This window comes from Brachypodium distachyon, chromosome 3 (genome assembly GCF_000005505.3).
Source record: "Brachypodium distachyon strain Bd21 chromosome 3, Brachypodium_distachyon_v3.0, whole genome shotgun sequence".
NCBI lineage: Eukaryota > Viridiplantae > Streptophyta > Magnoliopsida > Poales > Poaceae > Brachypodium > Brachypodium distachyon.
Genome location: NC_016133.3, coordinates 4,110,261 through 4,126,547, shown reverse-complemented (window position 1 = coordinate 4,126,547; position 16,287 = coordinate 4,110,261). Strand labels below are relative to the sequence as shown.

General features: G+C 41.5%; 3 protein-coding genes across 10 annotated transcripts; 1 reads left to right on the top strand and 2 right to left on the bottom strand.

The window, feature by feature from the left end:
• Window positions 1-19: 19 nt before the first annotated feature.
• Window positions 20-4,956, bottom strand: LOC100830328 (FGGY carbohydrate kinase domain-containing protein). Its single transcript, XM_003570960.4, has 15 exons — window positions 4,796-4,956; window positions 4,102-4,181; window positions 3,887-4,004; window positions 3,569-3,747; window positions 3,089-3,171; window positions 2,816-3,000; window positions 2,652-2,713; window positions 2,374-2,482; window positions 2,171-2,290; window positions 1,938-2,057; window positions 1,735-1,855; window positions 894-1,050; window positions 738-810; window positions 528-655; window positions 20-321 (listed from the first exon to the last, which is right to left on the bottom strand). The coding sequence occupies exons 1-15, from the start codon at window positions 4,851-4,853 to the stop codon at window positions 199-201; spliced, it is 1,716 nt and encodes a 571-aa protein (XP_003571008.1). The 5' UTR covers window positions 4,854-4,956; the 3' UTR covers window positions 20-198.
• A 315-nt stretch (window positions 4,957-5,271) lies between these two features.
• On the bottom strand, window positions 5,272-10,229 carry LOC100824395 (FGGY carbohydrate kinase domain-containing protein). Of its 7 annotated transcripts, none has more exons than XR_001406997.2 (15): window positions 10,001-10,229; window positions 9,508-9,587; window positions 9,267-9,384; window positions 8,965-9,143; window positions 8,580-8,662; window positions 8,343-8,485; window positions 8,179-8,240; window positions 7,874-7,982; window positions 7,569-7,688; window positions 7,323-7,442; window positions 7,118-7,238; window positions 6,330-6,486; window positions 6,056-6,128; window positions 5,853-5,958; window positions 5,272-5,637 (listed from the first exon to the last, which is right to left on the bottom strand). XR_001406997.2 is itself a non-coding variant. In XM_003570489.4 (15 exons), the coding sequence occupies exons 1-15, from the start codon at window positions 10,212-10,214 to the stop codon at window positions 5,515-5,517; spliced, it is 1,830 nt and encodes a 609-aa protein (XP_003570537.2). In that variant the 5' UTR covers window positions 10,215-10,229; the 3' UTR covers window positions 5,272-5,514. The 7 variants fall into 7 exon arrangements, 6 of the variants coding, with proteins under 6 accessions (XP_003570537.2, XP_024317713.1, XP_024317712.1 ...); XM_003570489.4 differs by having other exon boundaries at window positions 5,853-5,980; XM_024461945.1 differs by lacking the exon at window positions 10,001-10,229 and adding an exon at window positions 9,781-9,943 and having other exon boundaries at window positions 5,853-5,980.
• A 70-nt stretch (window positions 10,230-10,299) lies between these two features.
• LOC100822237 (calmodulin-binding protein 60 B) lies at window positions 10,300-15,803 on the top strand. 2 transcript variants are annotated; one of them, XM_010235601.3, is made up of 9 exons: window positions 10,300-10,541; window positions 10,635-10,746; window positions 11,360-11,435; window positions 11,563-11,621; window positions 12,982-13,475; window positions 13,551-13,711; window positions 13,842-14,045; window positions 14,559-14,763; window positions 14,965-15,803. In XM_010235601.3, the coding sequence occupies exons 2-9, from the start codon at window positions 10,670-10,672 to the stop codon at window positions 15,531-15,533; spliced, it is 1,845 nt and encodes a 614-aa protein (XP_010233903.1). In that variant the 5' UTR covers window positions 10,300-10,541; window positions 10,635-10,669; the 3' UTR covers window positions 15,534-15,803. The 2 variants fall into 2 exon arrangements, with proteins under 2 accessions (XP_010233903.1, XP_003570530.1); XM_003570482.4 differs by having other exon boundaries at window positions 10,390-10,546.
• Window positions 15,804-16,287: the final 484 nt, after the last annotated feature.

Here is a 16,287-nt window from a genome sequence, read left to right as displayed (position 1 = left end):
AAAGAAACTTTCTGTTATATATTGCCATTTCAAAAGGATCATCTTGCTTTACTTTCTGCGACAAATAGGCATTGTATCACTGCTTCCATCACGGAGTGTTTCTTCTTCTTTTACATGTAAATAGAAAGGAAACATGTCGACAAATCCAGGGTATTCAGAACCAAGAATAGAGTACCCGGCTCAGTGGTCATATAGTCCCTACTGCAATGCTTGCGACATGGCTGAGCGATGAGAGAGCTGTTGTTCATACAAAGACCTGAATATCTGATATTTGGCATCATGATATTTCTTCACCCGGGGATCTGAAGACGGATGCACGACCTACAAAAATGACCTTTCTGGTTTAGAATATGCAAGTCAAAACAGAAAATTATAAATAAGATACGCATTTGCTTTTCAGGAAGAATATATGCATTTTTGTTGTGAGAAATATGTTTACTAGGCTGTCTAACAATACCACGACAATAAAAAAATGGTACTAGTTAATCCAAAAAAAGATCTTTAAAGCAGAGCGGATTGGAATATACCTCCCCTGCTGCATTCAGTGACTTCATTGCATCACGGACGCCAGGAAACTTCTTTGCAGCAACAGCACCAAGAACAGCAGCACCTAAAAGCACAGACTCGCTCTCTCTAGGAAGTATTATTGGGCATCCTGTAAAGAACAAGTTAAATTTCATAGAGCAGGTCGGGGAGGGGAAGAGATGGAGAGGTGACTGCAGGAAGAGGAAACTTGCCAATGATATCTGCGTGTTCTTGGATATACAAGGAGTTTTTTGCAAGTCCACCACAGGCAAGAAGAGTGTCAATCTAAAATATAGATGAAGAAAAAGATTATATTATGCATCAAATTATATACCAAGTTACACTTCAGAATCCTTCGTAGAAAATACCTTATGCCCATTAGTATTGCAATGCTCCACAATATGACGAGTGCCATACGCAATAGCCTGAATTGTTGCTAGGTACAGAAGCGCTAAATGCATCTCACTTGTATCAAGTGTCAAGCCACAAATCACCCCTTTGGATTTTGGATCAGCGACAGGGGACCTAAATTAGAATGGTTTCACATTCAAGTCAGCTGCATTGGAAGTGTCTCATTTCGCATCAGGTAAACATTACCAAAACATTGAGATTGAGGGGGAAATAACAAACCGTGCGCAGATAATAATGTGTGTAATGTCACACTACTGGCAGAAGATCTAATCTTTTAGGAACAACTGAGATTACTAGCTGCCCAATTGATTAAGTTATGTTGCCTATTTGTTACATCAGTCTAATTATAATGCCAATAAAGAGAAAATAATTTGATAAGTTACATAAAAGCTGACAAAATGTATCCAGTTTTAACCATATCAAGTGAAATAGCTGCTATACATGTCAGGGACAAATTAATTTACATTACAGCTGGTTGGATTTAGGACAGGAGAAGGAGATTCTGGTTGTTATGGTATTTTGAAGAAAAATCTAGACAACTGTTTTGCTAATATCTCTGTTTTGCCTTCTTTTTCTCTTTCTGTTTGTAGTGAGCTTAGCGTAAGTTTTGCTTAGTTCTTTGTTTTGTTTTATCTTGGTTTTGATTGTGGTTACTGCGGTGACTAGTAAATTTCTTTGCCTTCTCAGCATTCTTCTAATGCAAAATGACGCGCATTTTGAAGTGTGTCAGAGGGAAAAAAAAGACCTACATAACAAGCATTCTTGTCTAAGCACATAATATGAAATGACCCAGCTTACCGATTTCCATGGAAATCTGGAAGGACATGGGTATCTTGACTCAAAGCAGAAAGAAAGGGCAAATTTTGTTCATGTGACATCGAAATCAGCATCTTGTTCATCAACTCAAATATGGATACACCTGAATAATTTGAGAAGAAAATTACAGACCTATTACAGGGTACAGCTCCAAAGATATCAGTTTGACCAAACATGAAACTTACTTTGAGAAGCAGCATTTTTAGCAAGAAGGGGAGCAGCAGCATGGTTTTGAACAATGTAATCAATGAGAGCACCAGTTGCACTTTGACCACCTTCTGTGAGCCAATACTCAGGAACCATCGCTGAATATGGAATCACAATTAACCAGCATGGTCTAAAAAAATACTAGATAACCAAGCATAAAGAACAGAGATACTGGCAACATATATTAGTAAATATAGAAGGACAACTGTACCAGACCAAAATGGCCCCCATACACCAGGGATAAATAATTTGTTCTTGGAAACAGCCATGTGGCATGTAGATGTTCCACAAACCAAGACCATGCGGCGACATATTGCTTCTTCATCAGACGCTGAAACAAAAATTTCCCCAATAAATGAACCTAAAGCTCTACCAGTAGTTTATGTAGAAAAATACTGATGAATCAACACTAACAGCCAGCTTCCGATCCTGCATCTGGCACACTTTCCATGACTCCAACACCACCAGCATGAGCATCAATAAGCGAAGTTCCAACAGGTGTCCCAGGAAGCAAGCCTAACTCCTGGTGATCGGATGCAAACAATATAACAAGGCAATTACCTAACTTGACAGGACAGCCTTTCTTGCTAAGATAAAATGAAAGAAAAGGAACCTAGATATGGATCACACATTTACTATAAATTCAGCTATAAAATACCATTTCAAATATAAAGAAAAAATAATTTTCTTGCCTTTGCAGAAGTAGGAGTCAAGCCAGAACCTAGTGGGTGGCCTGGAAACGCCACACTTCGTCCTATTTGGATTGCATAAGGGTGATGGTGTATATTAGAAAATGAATGACCATGATGAACAAATAACACAATGGTTTTACTGCAAAAAAAAGAAAGTGTCCAACCTATTTTTGCGCGATTCCCTTCAACAAGGTCTCCCAAGCCTATTTCTTCCCAAAAGACTTCATCCCATCCACATGCTTCCATATCACGCGAATCTGATTCCCTCCACTGCTCCATGTGTGCATGTCCAAGATATGTCCATTTGCAAACTGTTGTGCATAAGCTGCGGGTGTCATCACCAGTCGCTCTAGAAAATGAATCACCAAAGCAAAATATGTTATGGAGGTCAACTCATAGTTTACATCAAGGTCAGACTACGAAAGCTGAAAACCCACCTATATGCTAACCAGTCACTAAGGTCCATCCACCTACATACCATAGGCCAAGACTCTTGCAGATTTTCCTTTACCCACAGAAGCTGTAAATGTTTGTAAGTCAAATTATGATATAGCAATGAAGACAAGCAGACAATACACAATGATATTAATTGCTTAACCACTTTTCCCATTACAAGATGCCCGCATTCATCAATTTCTTAAAACCATTACCAGTTGCATACAATGATGAACATTGTGGTATTCAATTTTTGAAATGCTAGAATTCTGACTTCCTGAGATTTCCAAACCAAATTTTCAAGATTGCAGCATGACAACGCTGTATTAAATAATCAGGCAATAAAGACAATGGTTGACATCTCCAACAGCACAATTATCAGCTTTTACAAATGGTAAATCAGGAAGTCAGGAGTTGGCACTTAGTACAATACAGGATGTGAATCATATTGCATGAAAAGAGAAGTGGTTGTTGCTACCTACCTTTGGTGCTTGCATTTCTGGGGAGACGCCACCGCCACAATATTGTAATACAGGCGAATTGCGAGCATTAATTCGGTCAGCCTGATCGACAGCTCTATGGTCCATCCACACAATGATGTTCCTTCTGGCATCACCACTCCAAGAAACCGAAACAGGGGAACCATCAGCATCAACAGCAACTGCAAGCAGCATCCTATGTTATAATCAAGTAGGCCCCAGTCACCTCAGATACAAAATTTCAGTTGAAAGTCAACTTTTATTTTTCCTCCCCAATAGGAGGCAAGCAGCTAATATGGAGAATTGAAGATCAGGGCAAACCAAGGGAACAAGTAGCAGCGAAGCCAAGACCGACGACACCGTCAGGGGCAACATTTGCCAGCGAGCATGCAGATTTTACAGCAGCACACACAGCATGCCAGATATCCGTCGACGATTGCTGGTGGTGAACCATCCAGAATTAGCAAGGTCGTACTCAATTCATGCATCAATCATGCAATACATTGAAGGGATTATGTTTCTAAAAAAATGTCAACCTCGATGCAATCTTTCTCTTTCCATATCTGTATAGGGCTGCTCGCCGAACCCAGCAACTTACCCTTCTCATCAAATAGGCCTGCATCAAAGGATAACGAAAAATTTACAACAGTAACCCAAGGGCATGTACAATGATTGACAAGAAAACATGTTGTACAATAGGTTATCTCTTAGAGCCATATCTCACAATTAATGCTTAGATGAATAAAATTAGTTAAATAAATGTTAATAAAAGGTGAAATCTAGTATAACGGCAAATTTGCCCTGTTTTTGCCTTATCATTCTTGTGAACATCATCTCTTATTTAAGAGAAAGGCTCATGCCTTCGTTCCTCTCTCTTCCACATCAGCAATTATCCTAAGAAAAGACTGACATCACCCCATTGTACATGGCCTTACCAACATCTTAAAAAAAAACGTATGGAAATGACAGCAAACTCAAACGTATTTCCTCCCATGAAGCCAACATTCAGTTCATCACTGAGTGGACCAACTAGTATTTCTCAGAGTAAAAATACTCCTCGAAAGTGGAATTTTCCCAAGACTACAAAGGTAGTAGCTTCGCTACCAAAGCAGCACTGCTAGCCTACTGAATTACTGCTCCTGAATCCAGAAACGGCAGAGGTCTATCTACTAAAACTAGCCAAGGAAAAGGGGCGGGAGGCGGACTCAAAGGAGTCGGAGGAGGACGAGCCTGCGCGAGCACTGCCTGTGCCGACGTCGACGCCCAGGAAGACGCCGCCGGGGGACATGACGCCGGCGGCGGCGGGAAGAGCGGCGGGTGGGCGTCCACGTGGGGGCGTGGACTCCTCGCGTGCGCTGGGGTCGGTGGGTTTGATCCTGATCCGTTTGCGCTGGCCCACTTGCCAGAGCGAGAGGGAAAAAAGACAGGCCAAAGTTAATCCAACGGACGAGTCCAGTATAGTACTATGAGCCAAGGTTGGACCGTCCGATGACCACCAGTTTAAATGCCACGGCCCACTGTGTTTGTTTGACTGTATTTTCGGAGAATGGTTGTGTTTAGTTCAACTTTAGAGGGAGTTGAACTTATACCAGCTCATCCCATAAAATACGGAGTACTACATAAAACATTTCAAGTAGGATCTTAAGCATTCTAGGGTCATTTTATGTTCACCGGAATTTGAGTAAGGCATCGTAACAAAATCAATCTAATGGAAAAAAATGCATGATATATTTCAATTTCATCGATGCTCTAAACTCCATTAAGCTTGCTGCAGAGTCAAATTGCTGACCAGAAATGATCAGAAATCGCTGGTCATCATGCCCGAACCAAAAATGCGTGCCGCATACATCGACTTACGAAGGATCATCCTGTTCTACAATCAAATTTTAGAGACATCGTTTTGAGAACCAAGAACCGCAGCTTATAGTGATCATAAATGTTCCTACTGGCTATTGCAATGCCTGCACCATGGTTGAGCGGTGGGAGAGCTGCTGATCATACAGGGACCTGAATATCTGATACTTCGCCTCATGGTATTTCTTCACCCTAGGATCCGAAGACGGACGCACAACCTGCAAAAAGAATATTTGAAGTTCAAAAACAGTGAGCGAAAACAAGAGACTAAAGTTAGGAATACTCTTAATTAGGTTTTCTTTTGCTTTTTTTTGAAAGGAAACTGTAGGAGAGGTTTTCTTTTGCTTCTTTTTCTCTTTTTTCATTTCCTATTGGCTGCTGATTTTTGTTCTGTTTTTGTAGCTTTGGCATTGTTTGAGAAAAAAGAATGTACCTTCCCGGCTGCATTCAGTGCTTTCATTGCATCATGAACGCCGGAGAACTTCTTTGCAGCAACAGCACCCAGAATAGCAGCCCCTAAAAGCACAGACTCGTTCTCCCTGGGAAGGATTATTTTACAACCTATGAAAAACACGTTATTCACAGAAGCAAGGAGGAGGAAATGGAGAGAGCTGGCTGCAGGAAGAGGAGACTTGCCGGTGATATCTGCATGTTCTTGGATATACAAGGAGTTCTTTGCAAGTCCGCCACACGCAAGAAGAGTGTCGATCTATTATACATGACAAAAAGAGGTATATTCTAGGCACCAATCATGTACTCCCTCCGATCCTAAATTGTTGTCGAAATATTACATGTATCTAGACGCTTTTTAAGAATAGATATATTCATATTTGGGCAAATTTGAGTCAAGAATTTAGGATTAGAGGGAGTACCAAGTTACTTTTTGGATTAATTTGTAGCAAATTAGTACCTTGTGCCCGTGAGCATTACAATGATCCACGATATGACGAGTACCATAAGCAATGCCCTGAATTGTTGCTAGGTAGATAAGCGCTAACTGCTTCTCACTTGTATCAAGTGTCAAGCCACAAATCACCCCCTTAGATTTTGGATCAGCCACAGGGGACCTAAACATAACAATAGTTTTACATTCAAGTCAACCTACATTTGGTGCCAAGTAAACATTAAACAACACATTGACAAGGAAATAATAATTTGTGTGCAAGTGATAGGCTGATAACATTCGAGATTGCTAGCTGAGTAGCTGCATGAGTGTGTTCAGGTGCGTCCGGTTCAAATTTTGTTGGTCGAGTACAACTAATTAGATGGTAAGAAAAGAGAAATACTACTAGCCTATTTTCTGAAGAAAAAAAGCAAAGATAAATACGGAGTACTTGACAGAAAAGTGGGCATAGTAGACCAAATTTTAACCACCCAGAAAGATGATGTAGACAACAAGGACATGTTAATTTTACAGTATGGGCTATGACAGATTGAGGTTCATGACAGGAAAACAAGCCTGATTGATCTGTACTGAGATCTTTTGTGTCACATAGTTGGGTAGAGGCATGAGTGCGTGCCTGGCCCACATGCGTCCGAGCCTGGCCTCGGCGCCTCAGCAGGGTGTGCTCACGGTTGTTTCTTCCAATTAGAACCGATGCATCATTTTTGGTTACACATAGTAAATATGTGAAGAAAATAAGATCTACAGGCTACCGAACCAGCATTCTTGGTTAAGCACAGAATGCAGACTCTTACCGGTTTCCATGAAAATCAGGAAGGACATGCGTGTCTTGACTTAAGGCAGAAAGAAAAGGCATATTTTGTTCATGTGACATTGAAAGCAATATCTTGTTCATCAACTCATAAATGGACACACCTGAATAATTTGAGAAGAATATCACACACCTTTTACAATGGTACAGCTTCAAATATAATCTGCTTCAGCAAACATGAAACTTACTTTGAGAAGCAGCCTGATTAGCCAGAAGGGGAGCGGCAACATGGTTTTGAACAACGTAATCTAGTAGAGCACCAGTTGCACTTTGGCCACATTCCGTGAGCCAAAACTCAGGTATCATCACTGAATGTGGAATCTCAAGATAAGCATTAACTAACATAGTCAACGTAAGATCGCAGAGAACAAACCAACAGAGATATAGATACTAGAAACAAACATATGGAAGTAAATGCATGAAGGAAACTGTACCAGACCAAAATGGCCCCCAGACACCAGGGATAAATAGCTTGTTCTTTGAAACAGCCATGTGGCATGTAGATGTCCCACAAACCAAAACCATGCGATGGCATATTGCTTCTTCATCAGACACTGCAAACAAAATGTTCCATATAATCCTCTGCGTGGTGTGCTATCTTAGGTAGCATATATTATTCTTCTCTATCAATGGGAGGCAAGCTTTCGCATTTTCTCTGGAAAAAATGTTTCACATAGATAAATTTAAAGTTTTAAAAGTACTAGTTCCCTTATAAGTACACAGGTGAATCAACACTTACTGTCGGATTTAAAATCTTCATCTGGCACACTTTCCATGACTCCAATACCACCAGCATAAGCATCAATAAGAGAAATTCCAACAGGAGTCCCAGGAAGCAAGCCTAACTCCTAAAAATTGGAAGAGCAACATTTAAAACTGAAATACTGCAAGTTACCAGCAGAAGCATTTAGTTCTAACATAAAAACCTATAAAGAAAGCACTTAGGCAATGGACCGCGTCTTGGTTCAGACACACGACACAGTTTATCATAACTGCAGCTTAAACAGTGCCATTTAAAATCAATAACAAAACTGATTCACTTGCCTTTGCAGAAGCAGGTGTCAAACCAGAACCTAGAGGATGACCAGGAAACGCAACATCGTGTCCTATTTTGTATTGCATAGAAAAATAACGGTGTATTAGAAAGTCAAAAACCACAAATGTTACACAGTTTTAGAACCAAAAGGGGAAATGTATAAGCATTCAACCTATTTTTTTGTTGCTCCCATTATAAAGGTCTTCCAAGCCTATTTCTACCCAAAAGTCCTCATCCGCTCCATCCATATCACGTGAAACTGATTCCCTCCACTGCTCCATGTGTGATAAGCTGCGGGTGTCATCACCGGTCGCCCTAAAGAAGAAACAACAAAAGCAAAACGTGTTAGAAAGTCAACACATAGCATACAAGAAAATCAGGTTTAGAGAACTTGAATGTAGAAACTCGCCTATATGTTAACCAGTTACCAAGGTCCATCCACCTAGATACCATAGACCAAGACTCTTGCAGATTCTCCTTAACCCATAAAAGCTGTAAAGTGTACATATTTAAAGTCAAAATATGGTACCAGCATTAATGGAGGTCACTGTAAATACACAACAATATCTATTGTTTAAACCACTTCTCATTACAAAATAAGTCAAACTATATATCAGTATTTTGTAAGCAAAACAAGGTCATATTTTGAAGACACCAAGAAGTTTCAAGCCAAACTTCTAGGACTGTAGAGCAAGAGCAAGTGAGCAACCAATGGTTGAGATTTCCAACACATGATAAGAAGTTTTTACATTCGATGGATCGGTAAGTCAGGAGAACCATATGCATGAAATAACCTTTGGAACTTGCATTTCTGGGTAGACACCCCCACCATAAAATTGCAATGCCACTGAATTCTGAGAATTAATTCGCCCAGCCTGGTCGGCAGCCCTATGGTCCATCCACACGATGATATCCCTTCTTGAATCACCATTCCAAGAAACCGAAACAGGAGAACCATCAGCACCCACAGCAACTGCAAGCACCATCCTCTGTTATCAAGCTGGTAGAACCGTATTCACCTCAGACACAATATTCTCCTTTCAAACAGTAGAGCGCACGCCGTGGGCCCGTGGCTAATATGGAGGTCAGGGAATACCAAGGGAGCAAGTAGCAGTGAAGCCAAGACCGAGGACATCCTCAGCGCCAACATTTGCCAGCAAGCATGCAGATTTTACAGCAGTACACACTGCGTGCCAGATATCCGTTGACGATTGCTGGTGACAAAAACAACCGAGAATTAGCAAGATGGTGCTTACTTCACATATTGATCATGCGGTACATTTCTTTAGACGCATCATGCAGTACATTGAAATCGATTAGAATAGAAGTTTCCAAACCTCGACACAATCTTTCTCTTTCCATATCTGTATAGGGTTGCTTGCTGACCCCAGCAACTTACCCTTGTCATCAAAGAGGCCTGCATCAAGAGAAAACGAACAATTATTCACAACACTCAGTAACCCAACAAAATGAACTCCAGCATATACTACAAGTTTCTAATATTTTGAGCGGCATGGAAGTCTCTAATAAACACTAATCCCAAATTACCCTCCATCTCGGCAAGATAGTAGTTTGCACTTTGCAGGCTTACAGCAAACTCAACAAATTACCCTTCATTTATTTTTTCTGCAAGACATACTTCCTCCCATGAAGCTAGAATTTAGTTCGATCACCAGGAACCATACTTCCCCGACCCTTCCATTCTCTCCGGCTATTGCTACAAAAGCTCCCAATTTGCTAGCCTACCAAATCTCGCCCTACTGGTAGCCAGCCAGTCAGAAAATGAGGAGGAGTGAAGGGAGAGTTTTCTTTATTTCGGCGGAGCAGAACCTGCGCGAGCGCTGCCGGTGCCGACGTCGACCCCGAGGAAGACGCCACCGCCGGACATGACGCCGGCCGACCGGAGCTGGTGGGGAACGGTTAGGTCACGTCGGTCCGACTGATCCCAATTCACCCAAGATGGGCCTCCAAGCAAAAAGACACGAGTTGGGCTGGATTGCGGGCCCCCACTCTCGTGGGCCACGTGGTCGTAATCATTATCCATTATCCTAATCCTGCCCCGGGGAAAAAGATAGCGCCGACCCACATCGGCGTGTCGTCCCTCCCCCGCGCCTTTGGCTGGCTAGAATAGTTTACCCAGCCCACGGCCACGTCACCCACTCAGGATGGCGACGTCACTGTCTCCACGGGGCCCCACCTCGGCTTTTGCGTCAGTGGATGGATTGGTAGTATCTCCATCTCGGGAAAGAGAATCCATCCGTCTCGTCCGCCGACGCCGACGCGCCGTTGCATTGTCTCCTCTTCCTCGTCGCGATCCCCTCTCGCCTCGTCCCCGAGGCCCGAATCCAGCGCAGCGCCCGACCCGGCCCAGGTGAGGTGAGGGAGGGGGACCGATTTGATATCTGAGGGAGGGATCAAAGGGGAGCGGGGAATCTGACGCCGGTTTCTCTCAATTTCGGTGCAGATTCCGTCGGCTCTAGGGTCCCCGTGCCGGCGGCGATGAAGGAGAAGCGCGGGCTCGAAGCCGGCGACGGTCACCCTGAGGCGAAGCGGTCGCGGCCCCCTGCTCTGGCCAGGTTAGGAGTCTCGTGGAGTTTTTTAGCTTCCCTTTTCAAGTGCTTCGGGTGATGTCTGTATAGTTGTGTGGATTTAGTTGCCCGAGTGCTAATCCAGTGGAGTTGCTTGGGTTTAGTCTGCTGGATCGGGCAAAAGCGTTCGTGATTTAGGGGCGCCTCCTTTGGTACTCCACGATTGGGGATTTGGGAATCCGTGCTTAAATCTGGTGCTTGCGGTTTAGTGTTGTGTGACTGAAAATCTGTAGAACATAATCCTTTGTTTTTTAGTTGGAGTAATGATTTGATGGCAGTCTTCTAGTTGCTCTGCTTAGCCATAATAGCTTCGGAATTTTGGTTATGCTTTTAGAAATCATGGGCGGTTTGATTACTGCTTAACTGACTGAATATTCTGGCTAAAAAAAAGAATAGGATATGTAGTAAGCAGCTTGAGGAGCACACCTCTGTTACAAACATCAAGGATGTACACACAGGGGCTCCTTTGCACTTAGCACTGCAACCAGTTCTTTCGTGTAACATTGAAAACAAAAGAATATATGTGTTAAATGATGTTTACCTTTCAATTCGGAACATCATTTAATCAGGACAATAATACTTATTCATTCTACTTGTACAGTGTTATTGTTGAAGCACTAAAGGTGGATAGTCTGCAAAGGCTTTGCTCATCATTGGAACCAATTCTCCGTAGAGTGGTAAGCATAAAGAAAATGTATATTAAGCAGAAATACTGTTACTTTGTCTCTGTATGGAGTCGCTAAATTGCTATTGACATTTTGTGCTTCTTTATGTTGATTATAGTTATGTACATCTTGCTTGTAGGTTAGTGAAGAAGTGGAGCGCGCCTTAGGCAAACTTGGACCTGCAGCAATCACTGGAAGGTACTACAACAAACCAACAATTGAAGTCAATATATTATTTTCTTTGGTAAATAAAGTCAATATGTTGTTTTATGTTTATAGATGCACTAAAACATCAGTTAGCTGCCACATGTCTGTATTGTGGTACATACCTGACATAGACATGCCTGTGTTATGATATGTATTGTAGGTCTATCAAATTATTATTTTTGAGTATTGGTACATGGCACGGTGTTACATGGTGATACAGCCCTATAATAGAAGGGAAACCTCATAAATTACCCTATGCTGAGTTGCTGACCCTAACCTTCCTTTGACATAGGAGTATGCAGGCAGACAAACCATAGCTTTCCTCTCTCCTTGACACTATAATTCGCCCCTCCCCCATTGATAACTCCATCTCTTCCGGCAATCAGCTCGTCTCACGAACTTCTTCCCTTCTGTTGGGCTAATATAGCCCCCCAGTTGCACCAGAAGATTTTAGGTTACCGGCAGTTCGCTCATTCAATCTTTAGACCCCTTCTGCATCTGCTTTCAGGGCCGCAAGAAAGGCAGTGGGTTATTTTGTGCATGTTGATTTCTTGTTCATAGAAATTTCAAGATGCTTCATATTGCTTGTGTTTGTTTTACTTGGACATTTTTTGTGGCTACTGCACAATATCACATATTTCTTTAAAAAACTAATGTAGTTCTAGCTGTATGGCTGTGTTGGGGAAAATCATGTACTCCCTCCGTCCAACAAAAGATGTCTCAAGTTTGTCAAAATTTGGATGTATCTAGACATGACTTAATGTATAGATGCATTCATATTTAGTCAAAGTTGAGACATCCTTTGTTGGACAGAGGAATATGAGTTTATCGCTCGCCCTATCTGTATCACGTTTCTATGCTCCCTAACCTTTACTTATATGATCTAGTTATTTATGACACAAAATGGCCTTACCCTACTCAGTTGTAAATACTGTATAGTACAAGTAAAGCAAGACTGTAGTTCCTTTGCCACTAAGTTATTCATGTGGTACATATAAGGATGTGTAATGTAGTTTGGCTTCACCTACTGTGCTAGGCCTTGGGCTCCATTTAGCATAGTGATGGATTTTCAAAAGAACTTATTTATTTCTTTTCGTAGCAGTTAGTTGGAAGCGCCTTTTATTGAGGTGTAACAGGAAAAAACTTTGTAAAACCGGTAAGACTTCCCTAATGAACTAAATTCCACAGTTCTGCGCATTTAACACATCAACCCTAAACTGAACCTTGCCAATTAAAATCAAGTGTGTCGACTTTGAGGCCAGAAGAAAACAACCTTATTTAGGAACCATGTTTTTAACTCAAAAATCTTGAGGAATGCTATAATTTATTGCTACTGATTGTAATAATGCAGGTCTTCTCCAAAGCGAATTGAAGGTCCTGATGGAAGAAACCTGCAACTCCAGTTCAGGACAAGACTGTCCCTTCCCCTTTTTACCGGAGGAAAAGTTGAAGGGGAACAGGGAGCTGCAATTCATGTTATTTTGCTTGATACTGGCACTGGCTGTGTTGTATCTTCTGGACCAGAATCGTCTGCCAAACTTGATATTGTTGTTCTAGAAGGTGATTTCAACAATGAAGACGAGGAAGGCTGGACAGGGGAAGAATTTGACAGTCATGTGGTGAAGGAGCGTGAGGGAAAGCGACCTATTATAACTGGTGATATACAAGTCACACTAAAAGAAGGTGTTGGCACAATTGGGGAGTTCACGTTCACAGATAACTCTAGCTGGATAAGGAGTAGGAAATTCAGACTTGGTTTGAAGATTGCCTCAGGATTTTGTGAGGGTGTTCGCATCCGTGAGGCAAAAACTGAAGCTTTCATGGTTAAAGACCATAGAGGAGAATGTAAGTCCTCTGTAATGATAATCGTGTGCTTCTTCTTGACATATTTCTGAACAACTTGAAATTTCACTTCTTTAGTGTACAAGAAGCACTACCCACCTGCATTAAAAGATGAGGTCTGGAGGTTGGAGAAAATAGGCAAGGATGGGTCGTTCCATAAGAGGCTGAACAAATCTGGAATTTTAACAGTTGAAGATTTTCTTAGGCTCGTGGTTCGGGACCCATCAAAGTTGCGCACTGTAAGTTATTTTTCAAGAAACTAGCAGGAGCTTTGCCTATTCATTAACAGGGAAAACCCATTACATGGCATGCAATCCTTTGTTTTATATTGTTCTGAGTTATAATTTGTATGCTGTTTTGCTTTGCTAGATCCTCGGAAGTGGCATGTCCAACAAGATGTGGGATTCCCTTGTTGAACATGCAAAAACTTGTGTCTTAAGTGGAAAATATTACATATACTACTCTGATGAGAACAGAACTGCTGGTGCCATTTTCAATGACCTCTATGCATTCTGTGGTTTGATTTCTGGCGAGCAGTTCTATTCGTCCGAGAGTCTCGACGATAGCCAAAAGGTTTGTGTTATTGGCAATATTGAGGGCATTTAATATCTATTACCATGTCATCTAAGATCAAATTTAGATTTAGTTTACATTATTTTAGCATTCACTCATCGAAGCAAATGTGATTAAACTTGTCCTATTGTGGAGTTTTAAATATGGTAGTAATGCATATCAGCATATACCAACAACTTTATGTCACATTGGTCTAAGATCTACCCACTCACTCTTATTCAAGAATGAAGGCCATGGATAATGTGCACCAACTATTAAATGTCTGGTACTATCTAGGTTAATTGTTTAACATACTGGCTATTCATTATGTATCCAGTGTATTCATTGTATAAGAACTTCCTTTGGCCTTATATTGACTGCATACTTCCTGGCCTCCTGGGATGTACTACACCCTATAATGTTTAGTTTTTCTGTTTATAATTTGCAGCCATTGTTTATTCTCTGCTCTAATCAGCAGAAGTTTTTCTTTACATAAAAAACCTTGACTTATTAGAATGGTATTGTGTGCTACAGCTCTTTGCTGATGCTCTGGTGAAGAAAGCATATGATAATTGGATGTATGTCATTGAATATGATGGTAAAGCTCTCTTGAACCCTGAACCAAAGAAAAAGGCTGCATCAACTAGTCAAGCTGAGGCTCGTCCTCTTCCTGAGAGGTATCCTACTGCATATGCACAGCGTGGTTCTTCAACGACTTTGCCAGGACCATCTCCAGCAGGTAAGCAGCGCCTTAGTGTGTGGATACTAATTTCTAAGTTCCTTTTAAATATTCTAGTTCAAATACAAGGAATATAGGACTCTATGTGATGGAAACCCTAAAACTTTGCTTGTGGATAAACAGATTAACCAAAGGGTGTGTAAAATATTTGATGTACTGGAGTTGTCTTTGAAAACCATATCCTTTGTTTCATTCATTCAGGCATAACTGATTCCATAGGACATGGCAACCGGTCAGCAACGCAGTCTGCTCTTCAAAGTACATCTGTAAATCTTCCTGTGCCATATGATGACACCTTTTCATTTCTACCGCCTACCATGTTTATGGGCGTCGATCAAGGAACTGCAAGTGATGCCATGGGTCTGGAACTGGGACAATTGCAACAAGTCGTTTCTCATGGCCAGTCAATTCAGCCAGCAAACATTGGGTATGATGATTGGACTCGAACCCGTGATGGTCAATATGCTGATGACTTCACTGAAGACATTCGCATGAAAAGCCACCAGATGCTCGAGGGTGAAGACATGCAGCAGCTGCTCAGGGTCTTCAGTATGGGTGGAGCTTCTACCAGCTTGCCAGATGAAACGTTCGCCTTCCAGTCTTACATGCCATCTCCACTGCCAAACTTGGGTTTTGAAGGTGAGCCCAGTCGTCCATCGGGCAAAGCTGTTGTTGGGTGGCTCAAGATAAAGGCAGCTATGAGATGGGGGATCTTCGTCAGGAAGAAAGCTGCCGAGAGAAGGGCACAGATTGTTGAGCTGGAGGATTAGCATCATAGGTTGATATGTCATATACCATCAGCTGCTGTAACATAGTTCTTTGGCTCACATGTTCGTTGTTGTGATTGCCGTTGAAACTAGCTTGTAAATCTACAGCCATAGCTCTCTTATCTTGTAAAAATTGACATCACTTGTACAATCTCGACATGAATTCTTGTTTTAACTTCTTCAAATTTTCATTCCATTTGTGCAGAATATTAGTAAACAATCTGAATTGATGTCATCAGTACTATTGCTATGTATGACTAGTTGGTTGTGGTCCAGAACTGATGGTGGCACATTTTTTGCAAGTTTCAACTGTTCTAAGCGGTACATCAGCATTATGTTTGTTTGCCCCTTGTCGAGTGATCATAGGTTGGCTTGCTTCTTTCCTTGGAAGTATTTGGTGCAGTTTGTTACTTGCTCCTTCAGTTCTCAATTAACTGACGTGGATTTGCATAGATTCTTATATAAATCCATCAGTCCCCAATTAACTGACGTGGATTTGCATAGATTCTTATATAAATCCACGTCAGTTAATTTGGGACGGAGGGAGTACTTCTATCAACTGAGGAGATTTGTAGGTCTTCTGGTCAAATGAAGAACCACCCAAAAAGTACTCTTTAATAAGCTGCTCTTCAGTTTTAGCAGTGGGAGATGAAAAAGCAATACTCCATCCGGGAAATAGAAAAAGCCTAACCTTTACGAAGGAAATGAAATTGTAAAATTATCTCCAAACCACAGGACGACATTGTGTAGGAACACA

Coding starts and splice junctions, on each gene's coding strand:
- LOC100822237 (XM_010235601.3), top strand. CDS start 10,670: ATGAAGGAGAAGCGCGGGCTCGAAGCCGGCGACGGTCACCCTGAGGCG. Junction 10,747..11,359: donor CGGCCCCCTGCTCTGGCCAG/GTTAGGAGTCTC, acceptor CTACTTGTACAG/TGTTATTGTTGAAGCACTAA. Junction 11,436..11,562: donor AACCAATTCTCCGTAGAGTG/GTAAGCATAAAG, acceptor TCTTGCTTGTAG/GTTAGTGAAGAAGTGGAGCG.
- LOC100824395 (XM_003570489.4), bottom strand. CDS start 10,214: ATGGATAATGATTACGACCACGTGGCCCACGAGAGTGGGGGCCCGCAA. Junction 9,385..9,507: donor AAGAGAAAGATTGTGTCGAG/GTTTGGAAACTT, acceptor TTTTGTCACCAG/CAATCGTCAACGGATATCTG. Junction 7,443..7,568: donor CTGGGGGCCATTTTGGTCTG/GTACAGTTTCCT, acceptor TTCCACATTCAG/TGATGATACCTGAGTTTTGG.
- LOC100830328 (XM_003570960.4), bottom strand. CDS start 4,853: ATGTCCCCCGGCGGCGTCTTCCTGGGCGTCGACGTCGGCACAGGCAGT. Junction 4,005..4,101: donor AAGAGAAAGATTGCATCGAG/GTTGACATTTTT, acceptor GTTCACCACCAG/CAATCGTCGACGGATATCTG. Junction 656..737: donor AGAACACGCAGATATCATTG/GCAAGTTTCCTC, acceptor TGTTCTTTACAG/GATGCCCAATAATACTTCCT.